The sequence below is a fragment of the Sapajus apella genome, unplaced genomic scaffold, assembly GCF_009761245.1.
Source record: "Sapajus apella isolate SASKATOON/1434 unplaced genomic scaffold, GSC_monkey_1.0 scaffold8, whole genome shotgun sequence".
NCBI classification, from domain to species: Eukaryota; Metazoa; Chordata; class Mammalia; order Primates; family Cebidae; genus Sapajus; species Sapajus apella.
This window is the reverse complement of record NW_022436948.1, coordinates 28,743,888-28,758,502: the sequence shown is the minus strand read 5'-3', so window position 1 is coordinate 28,758,502 and position 14,615 is coordinate 28,743,888. Positions and strand designations below refer to the sequence as shown.

Below are 14,615 nucleotides of genomic sequence, written 5' to 3'. Positions count from 1 at the left end.
AAAATGCCCAGGGGTCTAACTCCAATCACTTTATGAAATGTTAAAGCATTTACTCCCTTCCTATTAAGTAATTCCAAATATCCCAAATTGTACACAAGTCTCTATCTGAATAACATTCACAGAATTAAAAGAAAAAACTATAAGAAATGTGCATAGCCTTTTCTACAACAGAATCATATGGTGTTTATGCAAATCAAACTAGCAAAAGAATAAAGTACACAATACATTTCTTAATTCCCTTAATATAGTTTAAAGTGGTATAGTGGCCCCCTCTTTTCTTTTTTTAATAAAAATCTCTTCCCTATCCTCTGCACCATGTTATGTAGGACCTATAAGAATATAATGTACTGAAGCATAATTTAAAATAATTTTCTAAACTATGTCCATAACCACCTCCATGACTGCTCCCATCTGATGATTAAAATCTTACAGTATTAGCTTGAATTTCATCTCCGCCTGACATGTTTCAAGCAGGGAAGCAGATTAGTGTCTGAGAACACTTTATAAGGGTTTCATTATCAATCAGGTTTTGTTCCCAGTGACACTTGCAGCAAAATTATCTTATTCGAATGAACTCTCTTGGACTGAAGTAAACAAAGCTGTAGCCCACTGCTGTCACACACTCTCCATTCATTTATTTCCTTTTTCTTTACTTAGACTTATAGCACGTGCCATAGAAAGAGTGCATGTTAAATATTCCTGGAGTGTCACAATATGTAATACAATAAAACAGATTACAGCCCTACCTTTCTTTCACAGCAGTGGTGCCAAGCACAGGTACACTGGAGCAATCAATTTGTTCTGCAGGCAGTAAGGCTTTCATAGAATACTAATGTAAAATCTTTTTTCTTTCTCCTTTGCCTTGACTCCCCAATGCCCGGGTCCTGACCAATACAAGGAGGAGGGCGGTATGTCTTCTGCTGAGATAACCACAACTACTAATCAAGTATACGTGTACAAGGGCACAGGATTAAACCTCCACCAAGCTTGAGTCAGGGTTTGAGAGCAGCTAAACACATGCACAGCATGGTCAAAATTAAACACACACACACACACACACACACACACACACAAGCGTGCATACACACGTGCCATGAAAATACAGATGTGTCTACTTCAGTGAACTAATTCATCACACTTTACCATGCCTCATTTTTTTTTTATCTCAGGGGCATAAAATTACCTCCTGTTGAACTGAGGGCTTAGATCCAAACAGTGCCTAACAATTGTTTTTCCAGAAATGAGAACCATGATCAGTCCTCTTTGTATTCAACTGTCTGCCGATTTTAAAACTAGGCATTTTTCTTAATTGTACTATTTTTTTACATGAATTTATCATTTCAGGTATTAATATAGGGTTAATAGACTCAGCATGGATTCTTAAGAGTTTACACTTTAAAATATATTTTAATAGTTCAAGTCTACTTTCTCAAGAAAAGCATATGCATTGCCAGTAATAAGACATCCAAAAGATTTTCATGTATCTTGAAGTTTTTACATTATGTATAATCCCAAGCTATTTGAAAAATATTTTCAAGTCTCAAAAATTATTTAAAAAGCACCTTTAACACTTTATAATCACAGTGGTATAGTTGATCTTATAAATCTAGAGTTTTGATGTTCTTTTCAATTAGACATTTTCACTTGGCTTATTTTTCTTTTATCCAAAATATGAAAAGGTATGTCAATCATTGAGTAGGGGAATGACAGAAGTTGTTAAATATTTTTTAACAACACATATTGCCACATTTTAATTTGCCTGCTTTAATTTTCAAATAACTATTGAAAAGTATTGATAGTTAAGAGACTGCAAACTAAGCAATAATTAAGAACAAAATACTCTAAATAACTAAAGAAACTTATTAGGAGGCATCCTAAGCCAGTTCTATCTTCATGTATACAATTGCTTTAACACTGCTAAGATACATGTGTCTTATTTTGCACTTTTTCGGTTTCTTAAAAAAAAATTCAGTAAGAACAATTAAGAAATACTAGGGACTCAATAAAGTATTGTAATAATGTTTATTCGATACTAATGCATTTGTCCTTGACACACTGACCATGTCATCAGGCTACTGTCATGTGATATCATGTCATTTCTCCACCTGGCTCATAACCTTGTCCTCTAAATGACCTAAAGCTTCCCTCAAGTAGCAGGAGGCCCCTCCCCGCTGTCTCAGCAAGGTCGAATGGGTCAGCGTGTCCTCATCTATAATCCACCACCATTTGTCAGCAGGGAGGCTGGAGGAGGCAGGCTTGCTACAAGGGGAGAATGCCCAATTAGGCAGCTGTCACACAAAGCATAGGCTGCAAAATTATCCCCTGTCAAAAGAAAGAGCAGCTGCGGGTGCCAATTACAGCAACCTTTCAACCCTTTAGGTACTGGAAACTACACAGAAGTAAATGAAGAACAATTAGTGATAACAAATCGATGAATTAGGACAGTAAATTCGAAATTACTAGCAGGTGAGCTTGGGTCATAAATGACATTTAGGGCACACCAGACTCCAGGCAAGGGCAGGACACAATGAATCACACTAACCATTCCTCACATACAGATTTTCCCCCCAATATTTTCTTTTTGCAAAGCTGAAATCTTTAAAATACCTATACCTAAAAATATGTATCTTAATATCTATGCCCTTTCATTTCATGGACCCCAAAAATTGTTTCTCAAGGAAAAAAATCCTTTAGTAAGTCTCGTTCATTCGAACTTGTTCTTACACTGTCCATCATGTTATCCTTTTAAGTGTGGCCCACAAATTCCCAAATATCAGTTTAAATAATCACACTTAAAATACTACCCATCTTTTAAAGTACTTGTCCTGATTCTACTTCAGTCAAAAAACCAACTGAGTATGAATTCTGAGAAAATGGTTTTGCTAATATCATAAAGTTGAAGGTAACTTTCTCTACACAGTGTCACTTTGTGGATAAAAAAATAACGGCCATGTGTGCTTCTATATATAATACACATAAAGAAAATACCAAGCACAAAATTACTCTCTTAGATTGTTCTGCTCCAATCCTGCAGAGGTGATACATATTAAGTCTCAAGCACAGAAAGCCAGTGCACTTGGACTTTGTCCAACTAATTTATTTGGTAGTTAACATTCGCAGACAGCGAAGGAGGAACATGGGGAAACAAGCCTCACGAAGGGGAGCAGATCCAGTATGGCTACTGAGTGTTCATGGACATGGTTTCATTGTGCCTTAAAATGTCATGTATGTTCGGAAACAACTTTCTTGAAAGTCCGTTTTTAACTAAGATTACTTTTTGAATGATTATGTGCTGTTATTTCTAAGAGGCAGGGGTAACTGCTCAACTAGACTTCTAAATCACAAATGGATAAAATTGAGGAAGAGATAAGGTGAGACAATAAAGAAGCACTTTACTCACCCACCTCCAACGCATTATAAATAAATCACAGTTGCCAGGGGAAAAGTGTGTAATTTCTAGTTCCTAAGTCAAGCCATTTGATAATGTTTCCAGGAGATAGATGTCATGGGGAGAAAACTTCTCCATTAAAAGTTTATCTGAGAATCTGATTTATAAATTACATTTCATCCTTTTAACATTGGGCATTTATAATTTCTCTTAAGTTTAGAATGCAACTCTAAAGTCAGACACGAGGAATTCAAAGCAATGACAAGAAGTAGATAGGAATGAAGGAGTTAATGCCTTTAGAATTCAGCTTCCATCATACATGGGTGACTATCTCTTTAAATAATTTAAATCCTCTCCATCAACTACAAAGCTGTTTTGAAGCCATTTAGCTTTGTTCTTTACATGTGTTCTAATTAAGAAATGACCTTGTCATCACACACACCAGAAATCCGGGATTATTTCCTACAGCAAAAATTCACAGAGCCCCCCAAAAAAGAAAAAGGGGGGTAAAAAAGACTTCTTCCTCAGTTCCTCACTAAAGGAAGTTGTTGGTTGGCTGAACGCTGAAGCAGTTTTACCGCATAATTTTTGTTGTTGTTGAATGTCACAGGGCGGGTTATTGTGACCTTGAGCTGCATCAGCAGCACAGCAAGGGTCGAGATGCCTGCAGGCGCCCTTGTACTGGATTTGCAAGACAAAAACCTTCAAACTGGCTGAAGGACATCTTAAATCTCTTCAAAGGTTTTCCGAACTAATCTGGGCTGCTCTTAGCAGGATCTGTGCCAGTGTGAGAAGCAAAATTAAAAACAAGGTCTTTGACAGGATGTTGTCTCTTCTTAACCCTTCCCAAGCAGAACAGAACAAACCACCAGCATTCTGGAGACAGGGTTTACCTAGAAGCATTCTTTCATAACAAATCATGTAAGCAGACAATCACAAAGAATGGGGCAGCTATTAGTTCTCAAAAGTAAACAACCCTTCCATTGTGCTTATTAAAGAATTCAGGTCGAATTCTTTCTTGACTATATTTCAGGGTAGTGAATGTAAAACTTAAAGCTCTATTTGTATCTTTTAGATTTGCAGCACAGTGATAGGTTAAGGCTAAAAAACATTTCCATCAACATTTATTTCTAGAATTTTCATTAAAAAAATATATGGTTTTAGTTGGTTAAGTCACAAACTCGTGCATAATGCATATAGTGTACTAAAATTACAGGTAACGAAAATTACATCACAGCATGTTTACCAAATTTCTTATTCCCAATACGATGAATACATTCTTAAGGGGGAAAAAAATATCATTCGAATAGTGAAAATGACACAAGTAAGACAAGGTAAAGTAATCTCAGTCTTGTTATAAAAAAATCAGCACGACATTTTATGTTTTAGCATCAACAGTGCAATGGCCAAAAGGGAAAGTACTAATGCCAGTAGAGGGTATTTGAGTCCCTGGAAATGCTCTCCAAATTTAATTTAGTAGTTAGAGTAGGAAAGTTTTTAAATCATTACTCTAGAACAACAAAAGAAAAAAGATGAATAAAACAGCCCTGGCTCTCAAGAAATAAATAATTCGTTGGAACAAACAGCTGTAATGCTTAAAATGCAGTATATCCTAAAAGCAGTGTGTGTCCATCTGTAACATGCTGATTTGTCATCATCAGATATGAGGTATGTCATGATTAGTTCTAAAGAGTATTTAGCGTAAGTACAGAATTTAATAAGGTGTAAGAGGTTGCAAATTATTGCCTTAAAAAAAAATCAGACTAAATAAATTCAAGGTAACTTGGGTAACAACCACACTTTCACTCACTTAGATTCAGATATGCCTTCCTAAACAGTATGGGAAAGGGACAGAGTAATAATACCTAGTGAGTAGACAACGTACGAGGGTGCACAGTGCCGCTGATTTTCTTCCTTAGTTTCTGTGCCAAAGGAGAGAGAGAGTATATACTGTACTAAATGCAATGTCCGAAATATGTAAAAAGTGCTCCAGGAACACAGACAGGATGTAACTAGGTTTTTAGTTCATATGTGCATGTGCAGGTGGCGGTCAGTGATGGTTAAAAAATGAGTAAGGGCTAGCCAAGCAGAAGAGAATGGCAGCCATTCTAGGGTCCAGAAATAGCACTCAAAGTCAAGGAAGAGCTGAGTGTGACACAGGAAGCATGGTAGTCCAATGGAACTGGAGATTAGGCTGGAAATGCAACTGGGACCAAGGACTTTGAATCTAGGCCATGCCAAGAAGCAGGACTTTATCTGGTGGGTTTCCTTACAAGCAGTGGTATTATGAAAAGCGTATTAAAAAACAAAAACAATCTATGGAGTTGTTGATAGCTTGGAAGGGAGAAGAAACTATAGATCAGTTAGTGCATGACCATGGTTAAAACAAGGCAGAGGCAGGAGAGTTGAAGAAAAAGGCAGCTCTGAAAACAATGAAGGCTGCTTTGAATATTTAGAAAGCAATTTGTTTAACATAAATAGTGCTATAAGATAGGGTATTATTTCATAGCAACTTTATTAAATCAAAGATAAAAATGATAAAAAATAATTACTGTTATCTCAAGCCTAGGTTTGATAAACACTGTGCTAAAAAATGATTTCTACAAAGTTTCATGGAAGTAGTAATTCTTATCAAGGTGCTTCAAAGAGTCAGTATCAGATCCTGTTTGAAATCTGAATTTTGTACATTAAGTATTAGGTAAGGGTTTTGCTTACTAAGACAGCAACATGTACCTTTTTGGATAGTGTGAGGGTGTGTATTTCCCTTGGCTATAGGGGAGAGATGTCTGACTTAAATTATAATGTAGTTCTTACAGCTAAGAGTTTTATTCAACACAAACGAGAAAAAAATTAACTCAGCAAACATTTACTGACTGCTGACTATGTTTAGGACATGGAATTAAAAAATAAAAACTACCCCAACATTCTATCGGCATCATGTTTTTGGATGATCACTCATAATGATATCAAGTCCCCAAATTCCAGCTTGCATGACCTCATCACACAATAAAAAGACTATGAGTAAAAAGAATATGAAGCTGTCAGTAAATCAAGTGTCGGAACTAGCAACCATCTTGGTATTCCCATCCAGCTGAAAGGTACACAACGCATTCCCAGAAACCGCCGGGAAGACCCAGTACCAATGTAATTTGAAGGGAGTCGTCAAATACTCTAGAGACTGGCTGTCCCGCTAAGACCTCAGAAAGAATTTAGCAGAGTATCAGCCAAGGTAAGAGGGTAGGGAATAAAACAGAACAGGAGTCATCAAGGCCAAGTAAATATCTGCCAGAGAGCAGACTGTACTCTCAGAAAAGGAGCGCCAGCATCAGGGATCAGGTTGAGGCAAGTGGAGGGGAAGGTCACGCAAAGGAGAGAAGGGAAGACTTGAGGGGAAGCCTAATCAATCCTGCAAAATAAGACGTCAACTTCATTTTGTAAAATTATTTTTTTAAATGACCAAATCTTTGAAACTTCTGGAGTTAGGAGAATCACCACAGGAGAAGTATTTGAAGGTTCACAAATCATAAAAAGGACAAGAACTTGAAAGCCAGGGTTACTGACAGGGCACGACTAGGAATGACCTTACTGAGTATCCACAAATAAAATGACTTCTCCTTGAGTAAGCATCTCTGTCTTACAGCTGCCAAGTCAACACTGGCAATAAGTTCCAGCACATTCTAGGTCTAGACATTAATAGAAAAGTGGGTAATATGATATGCCATGCAGTTATTTAAAAAAAAAAAACATTAATCTACAAACACAAAAGCTAGGTAAATATTACTGGAATAAAAATACAGAAGATTCTGTTTGCAATTAGACAAGTGAATTTCCATAATATAGCAGTTCTCAAAGGGTGGTCCAAGGATGCCAGGGCTCCCCATGACCCATTCAGGAGGCACATGAGGTAAAGACCATTTTCATAATACTAAATGTTATCTGGTTTTTGGTATCATTATCTCATAAGTGTACAGTGGAGTTGTCCAGAGCCTACATACATGGAATGCATCCTTGTGTAACTCTTGTTTTAAACTTTTTCTCAGTTTAAATTTCTAATATGATAAATATTAGTTGAAATGAATCCCATAAACAAAAGCTCTCTTGGGTCCTCGATAATTTAAGAATATAAAGGGGTCCTGAAAGCAAAAAGTTTGAGAACTGTTGCCAGTAATAGTTAAAAAGTGCAATGTTGGTTTTCTTCAAACACAACCTCTACTTTCTAATTTCAAGAATTTCCACTATAGTTATGGCAGATAAATATGGTTCTCTGTGCAGAATGTCCCTAAGACCCAGATGGGGCAAGAAAAGAAAGATCTTTCTAAAAAGATTAGTAGACTAAGCAGGATATGAAAAATCTTCCACCTCTGCAATCACTGTTATTCTGAATTTACCACACAAGAAGTAACAAATCAACAAATATTTATAAAAAAGCTGCTATGTTGTTAAGAAGTTACAAGGAAAACTAAGTGATACAGCCGCCCTTAGTGGGCTCACAATCTCATCAGGAAAAACATAATCAACAACATAGTGAGATACTACTTAGGAGAAGGCATGGGCAAAGCGGAGAAAGCACTGAAAGACACAATTTTGGGGAGAAGACTAGGTGGTAAGGCAGGGAACACCATATTTAGTGAAGGTGCTCTACAGAGTTGGCATATGAACTGACTAGAGGGGACAATCAAGGCTTTTCCACCTGGAAAAGAAGCTTTGGTCTTCTTCAGAAAGTGGGAGGACCATCAGCCCAGCCCAGCCCAGTCCAGGAAGCACAGTGGCACAGAGTATGTTTCAGAAACTTTAATCACCTCCAAGAACAAAAACCGCCGGTAATGACAAACTGTTATAGAACATGACAAAATAATTTGATGGCATGTTCTATAAAAGTTATAGATAATTAAATTCATTGATGAAAGATGTGGACTTAGATTTTGTAGTCTTTAAAAAAACTTCTAATCTGTCACAGAAGCTTTTTAAAAAGACAAAAGTGAGTTACTAAAAAATAAAAAATAAAATCAAAACGCACAAACAAGTCATTGGTCTTTATTGCAGACATTTTGAGAGGTACTAGCTTGAAGGACAGGCTGCAAGATGGCAGGTGGGGAGGAGCAGCAATACCAAGAGAGAAAGCTTCAAGCTAGAAGCTTACATAGACTGTGCTATAAACATTTTTTTTTTTAATAAAAAAAGCAAAAAGGAAGCAAATGAGGTTTGGAAATTACTCATATACCTCTAATCCAGAATGGAGAAATTCTAGTTATCTAAATAAAATACATAAGCTCTGATGTTAGAATCGGACAATTTTCAGATATGCAAACCGCAGGCCACATTGTTGAAGGGCAAATGTAGCAGGGAATCAAGGAGACTATCAGGTTCACATCAGTTAGTTACAGTGAAAAAAGACCAGGGTCTGTGTAAGAAGAGAAAGTGTATTGAGAGTTTGATCAACACTTTTAAAATTATTTTGACTACTTCATCTGAAACCCTTCATGGAAGAGGAAAAAAACCTGAGTTGATATGGGAAGCTTAGAATATAGAAATTTTATAAAATCTAAGTTGATATGGAGGCTTAGTCTAGCAGGGATCCTCCTCCCCAAAGAATATAAGTTATATCAATTAAGATATTAAGTAAAACACTTAAAGAAAAGTCAATTCTTTATAGATAACAAATTCCAAAAATATGTTAATTATATTAATATTTCCCATAGTAACAGTAAGTTAGGATTAAAGAAGGTCTATTACTTTTCCATGCTCATTATGCTACTGCAATTACATTATTTTTGATCAGACAAGTAACACAAGTAAGCTGGAGTTTTAGGAAGAGCTGGTGGTTGTGAGAGACTCGGACAAGGATGTTAGTAAAGAGGCTTGCCAGCACAAGAGCTCCAGATGAGAAACGATAAGACTCTGAACTAACATGGTTGGCTGTGAGGAAGGAAATTAAGAGTGGATGAAAGCAATGCTGGAAACTAACAATGACTCACTTGAGCCAAGCATACAGATTTTCTTACCGACGTTATCCACAAGGCCAGGAAAACACTAGTGAGAAATCCAAATTGATTTACGGCAATTAATTCCAACTAAGACAACTTACCTAGATTATAAATTGATCTTGGTTTTACCAGTTTCATGTTCCTACTAAAAATCTAATGTGAAAGTTTAAACACATATTACAAAGAGTTATTTCTTAAACAAAAAACTATGACTTTGAGGAATGTTTTATGAAGTTGGCAAGGCATTCCATGTATATAATTCACCTACTTTATCAATCTGGTAACCCAACCCATCAGTGCTGGCCTTTAAAAAAAAATTATATAGATACCTCTATGTCTGACATGAGTTTTAAACTCAAGACATCTACTAAAATAGTCGTCAAATTTTTAATCAAACTAGAACTCTTCCCAGTGGAAAATCATGACATATAACAACAATTTCATTAGAGGGAAAATTAGCATATTCAAGTGTTTAAGCTAAACTGAGTTATGGTCGTTTAGCTGACTCTACACAAGATAGCCCCTGTTTTTGTATCAGCAATTTTTATCAAAATTACCTAACAAATATTATACACTGAGCTAAATAGCAGAGAAAGTATATGAAGTCCTATAAAACATAATAAAGGATGAATTAACTTTGTTAGTTACTCCATATGATGACTGTATGTTTTTCAAAAGAAGAAGCCAACAAAGAGCAAGGGGAATATGCCCTAAGACACTAAAAGCCTTTTTAAACACTTCATTCTTTATATAGCTTGCAATACTCAATTAATTACATCCCTTTTCTCCCCATTCTCTTTGAGCTTTCATTCAAAAAAATATAACTATACTTAAAAATATAACATGAGTGTTTTGCAGAGTATAACAAACTATAGCAAAAACCTCATAAAACATATTAGTTTACAATCCTCAACTCATCAAATACTCATCTCCAGAAATATACCAGATCCTTCTTTTGGAGACACAGTCCACTGGTTAATGAAAGGCTTACTGAAAAGACATTCTATACTTTGGACCAACATCTCCCAAGCTTATTTGCCCAAGGACTGTTCATTCAAAATGAAAACCTATTTAACACAACACATTTTAGAAAAAAAACATTTGACATATCATCTTTAAAATCTAAAAGTATTTTTAAATATATGAAAGGAATACAGAAAATCACTACTAATAATTTGTTTTTATGAATTTTTAGTTTTCAAAGTTGTTCACTGTACATTATAATGTCTTTTTTTTTTTAATCTGGAAGAAAAATCTAAATTTGACCATTTTCTATGAACAACTCATTCTGTGCATATTTACCAGATGGCTACCTATAATTTACTTATCTAACTCTCGTAAGTGAACACTATTCTGGTTACGAGGTAAAACAAAGGTGTTGACAAATTAAGAACAACGACAAACCAATTATATCTTGTGGGGGGGGAGGGGTCACAGTAATATGCATGACTATAAAATTAACTTTAACAAAATTAGAAGTTCAGAAATGGGGTTCAATATCAACTGTTTCATCAAATATAGAAGCAGATTTCAGACTACCAACCAGTGATTAGCACCTAATTATATCTGAATAAAAACACTTTTAGTATTTACAAATAATTGCCAAGTTGATTTTAAATTTTAATTTAGAGGTGAAAAATATATGAATATATGAAAAGTGACTTGCAACCAAATAATTATTAGTCATTTTATGCAGTCTTTTAAAAATTAATGTTTTAAAGATTTTCTTGATAAAATTACAAGAAAAATTAAGCATGTAAGTAGGTGATTAAAATAACTTCATTACTAGGTTTTCTGAACATTATCAGGATAGTGAAGGAAAAGCAGTTAGGATCATCTTTGTGGATGCCTACAGGTAAAGGGCAAATTTGGCTCAGAGCTGCCATTCCCTTTTTGAAACACTGTGGTCAGTTAAAACACGGTGAATTTTAGCATGCTGTATCTGCTCTCTCTCTGTGACCAGAGTTTTTCAGTTAGCTAGACGAAACTGAACTATTCACAAATGATTATGAGCACCATAATCAATCATGATGCCTTTACCTAGTTCCCTTTGATTCCTACTGCCCAGAAATCAGCAGCATAAGGTCCAAGAGCTTAAGACATGAGGAATTCATTTAGGTTGTAGCTTTACTAGAAAACAGGAGTGTTAATCCAAGTAGAATTAACCACTCACTCATCGTCTCCTTTGTTGCTCTGCCCACCTACTTGTGTTAATTTAATCCAATTACTTTATCATTTCTCAGAAATGCTAATAATGCTCTTTCCTTTGTAAGAGGAATTTTACATAATTCTAAAAGTAATCACTGGCCTATACTATAATAAACGCACAATAATCAAACATGCTTCTATCCTTCCTCAAAACGGTAATTAACTTTTTATCTGAAATCAGGGATTGCTATTTCAGGCTTTATATTAACTGTCGATTTTCTCTGGTTTTTGATAAAAACAAATTAAGTATTATCAACAAAAATGCTTTTTCTTCTTTCAAGCTTCCCAATTCCTCTCTCCAGAAGTAATATACACATTGAATTCTCAAGAATATTTTTCTACATTTCTTTTACATGATTTACCTCTTTTATTATTAGATTACATTTATTTATTTACATTTATCCTTTCCATATAAGTTCCTTAAAGGAAGGGTTGTATCTTACTCATTTTTTAAACCATACTGCCTGACGAAATAACTTGCACAGATGAAGCATATAACATTTCGAATTATAAGCTAATTTATAACTGAGAAATAATTGTCTGAAATATATTAAAGTCATAATGATTAAGCCTTAAGAACTCAGGAAAAAAAATTCTCACCATCTGTCTCCAGGCTTTAAGCCTCTGCTTTCTGAGAAAGGAAACTGAGAAGGCTGTTGAAAAGTAGCTTTGAGGTCATCTGGAGTCTTCAGATTCCCCGTCCTCCTTCAGTCAAGTGTGCATCTTAACAAGAGGGAAAAGATAGTTTGGTATCTATTCCAAACCAGATTCTGGAATATGTTTTGATGAAGTTCAACTTATCCCACTCATTTTCTTGTTCAAATTCAATGCAAAAGTAGTGATTTGCCAGAAAAATATCAATTGTTCATGAATGCTGGTTCGTTAACGGAACGTAACAGGTCTTTGCTTTCCAGATAATAATCAATAAAAGTAGCTGCTTCAACAAAATAAGCCATAAAAAAGGCTTATAGTTGCTAGAATGGGTTTATTAAACTTCACTAATTTCAAATTTCTTAGTGTGCTGTGCTACATTAATTTACATCCAAAAATTATAAATCCTCCTAAAGATGTATTTCTAAAAAAAAAAAAAAAAAAAAAAAAAAAGAGTGGCTCTAGATTTTCTTATATGAAACTTTTTCAGTTTCAAAATACCAAGTATGTAATCTTTGCAGCAAAAAAATTGGTAAGAAATATCAAATGCCCTATATCCATAAGAAGATTTACACAACAATGTCCAAAGAAGATTTATTTTTAAAAGTCAAAAACTGGAAACAACTGAAATGCCCATCAATGGGTGAATGAATTATATGGTATATCCATATCATATAATTTTACTACTCAGTAACAAACAGAATACACACACATATATGTAAAATAAATATGGATGAATTTCAAAATAATTACCGAGTGCAAGGATCCAGATAAAAAAGAAACATATTTTGTATGATTCCATTTGGATAAAATTCTAGAAAATGCACATTCAGCTATCATTAAAGAAAACAGGTCAGTGGGGCTGCCTGGGGATGAAGGATGCCAAAGGGTAGGGCTTCAAAGAACCTTTATCTTAATTGTAATGATGGTTTCACAGGTGTACGCATATGTCAAAACTTGTCAAACTATATCTTAAATATGTACAGTTTATTATTGATCAATTATACCTCGATAAAACTGTAACAAAAATTAAATGCTTTAACATGTTATATGTCCCTTGATGCAGCAATTCCACGTGTAAGATTTATCCTAATTTTTAAAAAATCATGGAGGACAGGTATAAATATTTAGCCATAGGATGTTCAAAATACATATTATTATATTGTGCACTGCATTGTATATAGCCATAAAATGTCAAAATAAAAAACAGGAAATAGTTACATAAACTATAGCATATTACATCATGGAATATTATGTAGTCATTAAAATATTATACAAGAAAATTAAATTATATGAAATTATATACTATATTAAGTGATAAAAACGGGAAACATTTCAGCTTAATTGAATTTTTGTTTTAAACAAAAGTAAATGCAGTATTTCTGCATTTAGAGGTAATTATTATTTTTGCTGATATTTATTTTCTAATTTCTCTACAGTAAACACGTACATATTACTTTTCTAATAAACAACACAAATTAATCATATTAGTAGGAAAAAACTAAAACTGTCCACTCCCTAATAAAACTATAAAACTCCTAAGAGGCAGTGAACATTACAGATGTAATTCTGGGCTATCACAAGGCCACCAGCAACACCCTACCAAGTAGCTATGAGAAAGAGCCAGGCTGACACATGAATGGGAGCATAATTGAGTGAGTGATGCTTTACCAGTTATAAAACGCTTTCATGGACATGACTGTGTTTGATTTTCACAACTCAGTGAAATGACCAGAGATTCCATTTTATACAGGAGCAACAGATACTGAGCATGACTGGTTAAGTCATATGCCCCAAATTATAGATCTTGGACTCACTCAATTCTAGGAAGAGTAGGAAAGAATCACTTGCCCTCTTTATGTCTACCTAGAAGGAAGTGATTCACAGGTCAATTTAACAATAACCATATTTGCAATTACATTAGTACTCCTATTAGAATGCAGCAGGGACCTTGGGAATTTCTGAAGTCTCCAATCCCCACTCTCTGAAGCAATACTCAAGGAAAGCCCAACTTCCTCTTGTCAACATTATCTACTAACTCACTGAAATTCCAGTAGAATTTAATTGTTTAATTATCAATTACCTTTTTTCCTTCTTAACAAAAGATTATAACCTTTTACTTTAAAGCTGGAACAAGAAAGTAATCATAACTATATTTAAAAATGCTGCAAACAGTAATCTATGAATTGAAGTCAAAGAATCTAACTTACTAGTGGAACTTTAAAATATGAACTGGTGGGCTAAATCTTTTTTTGGTATAGGTATATAGATAAGAAACCCTACAAGCTGGCATATTTTATAAAGAAAACTACCCACTCCTGAAAAGGATAAAAGAAAATATCTTTAGAGAAACATTATTATTATTAGTTGATTCTCCCAACTCA

General features: G+C 34.6%; 2 protein-coding genes across 4 annotated transcripts in view; both read right to left on the bottom strand.

Annotated features, from left to right (window-relative positions):
- The window catches only part of NRIP1 (nuclear receptor interacting protein 1), a 45,566-nt gene extending 41,169 nt beyond the window's left edge, over positions 1 to 4,397 (bottom strand). The window contains exon 1 of the mRNA XM_032277163.1: positions 747 to 4,397. The gene's annotated coding sequence lies outside the window, so the exon portion shown is untranslated. The remainder of the gene's footprint in view (positions 1 to 746) is intronic.
- A 137-nt stretch (positions 4,398 to 4,534) lies between these two features.
- The window catches only part of LOC116550956 (rRNA 2'-O-methyltransferase fibrillarin-like), a 58,363-nt gene continuing 48,282 nt past the window's right edge, over positions 4,535 to 14,615 (bottom strand). Inside the window, exons 4-5 of one of the 3 annotated variants that reach the window (XR_004268635.1) lie at positions 12,181 to 12,303; positions 4,535 to 5,310 (exon numbers count right to left, since the gene is read on the bottom strand). Coding sequence is in view for 2 of the 3 variants with exons in the window: in XM_032277165.1 (XP_032133056.1) it covers positions 12,288 to 12,303 (16 nt within the window). In the remaining variant the exon portion in view is untranslated. Of the gene's footprint in view, positions 5,311 to 9,291; positions 12,304 to 14,615 lie in introns of those variants that run through there. The other 2 variants (XM_032277165.1, XM_032277166.1) reach the window with 2 other exon arrangements.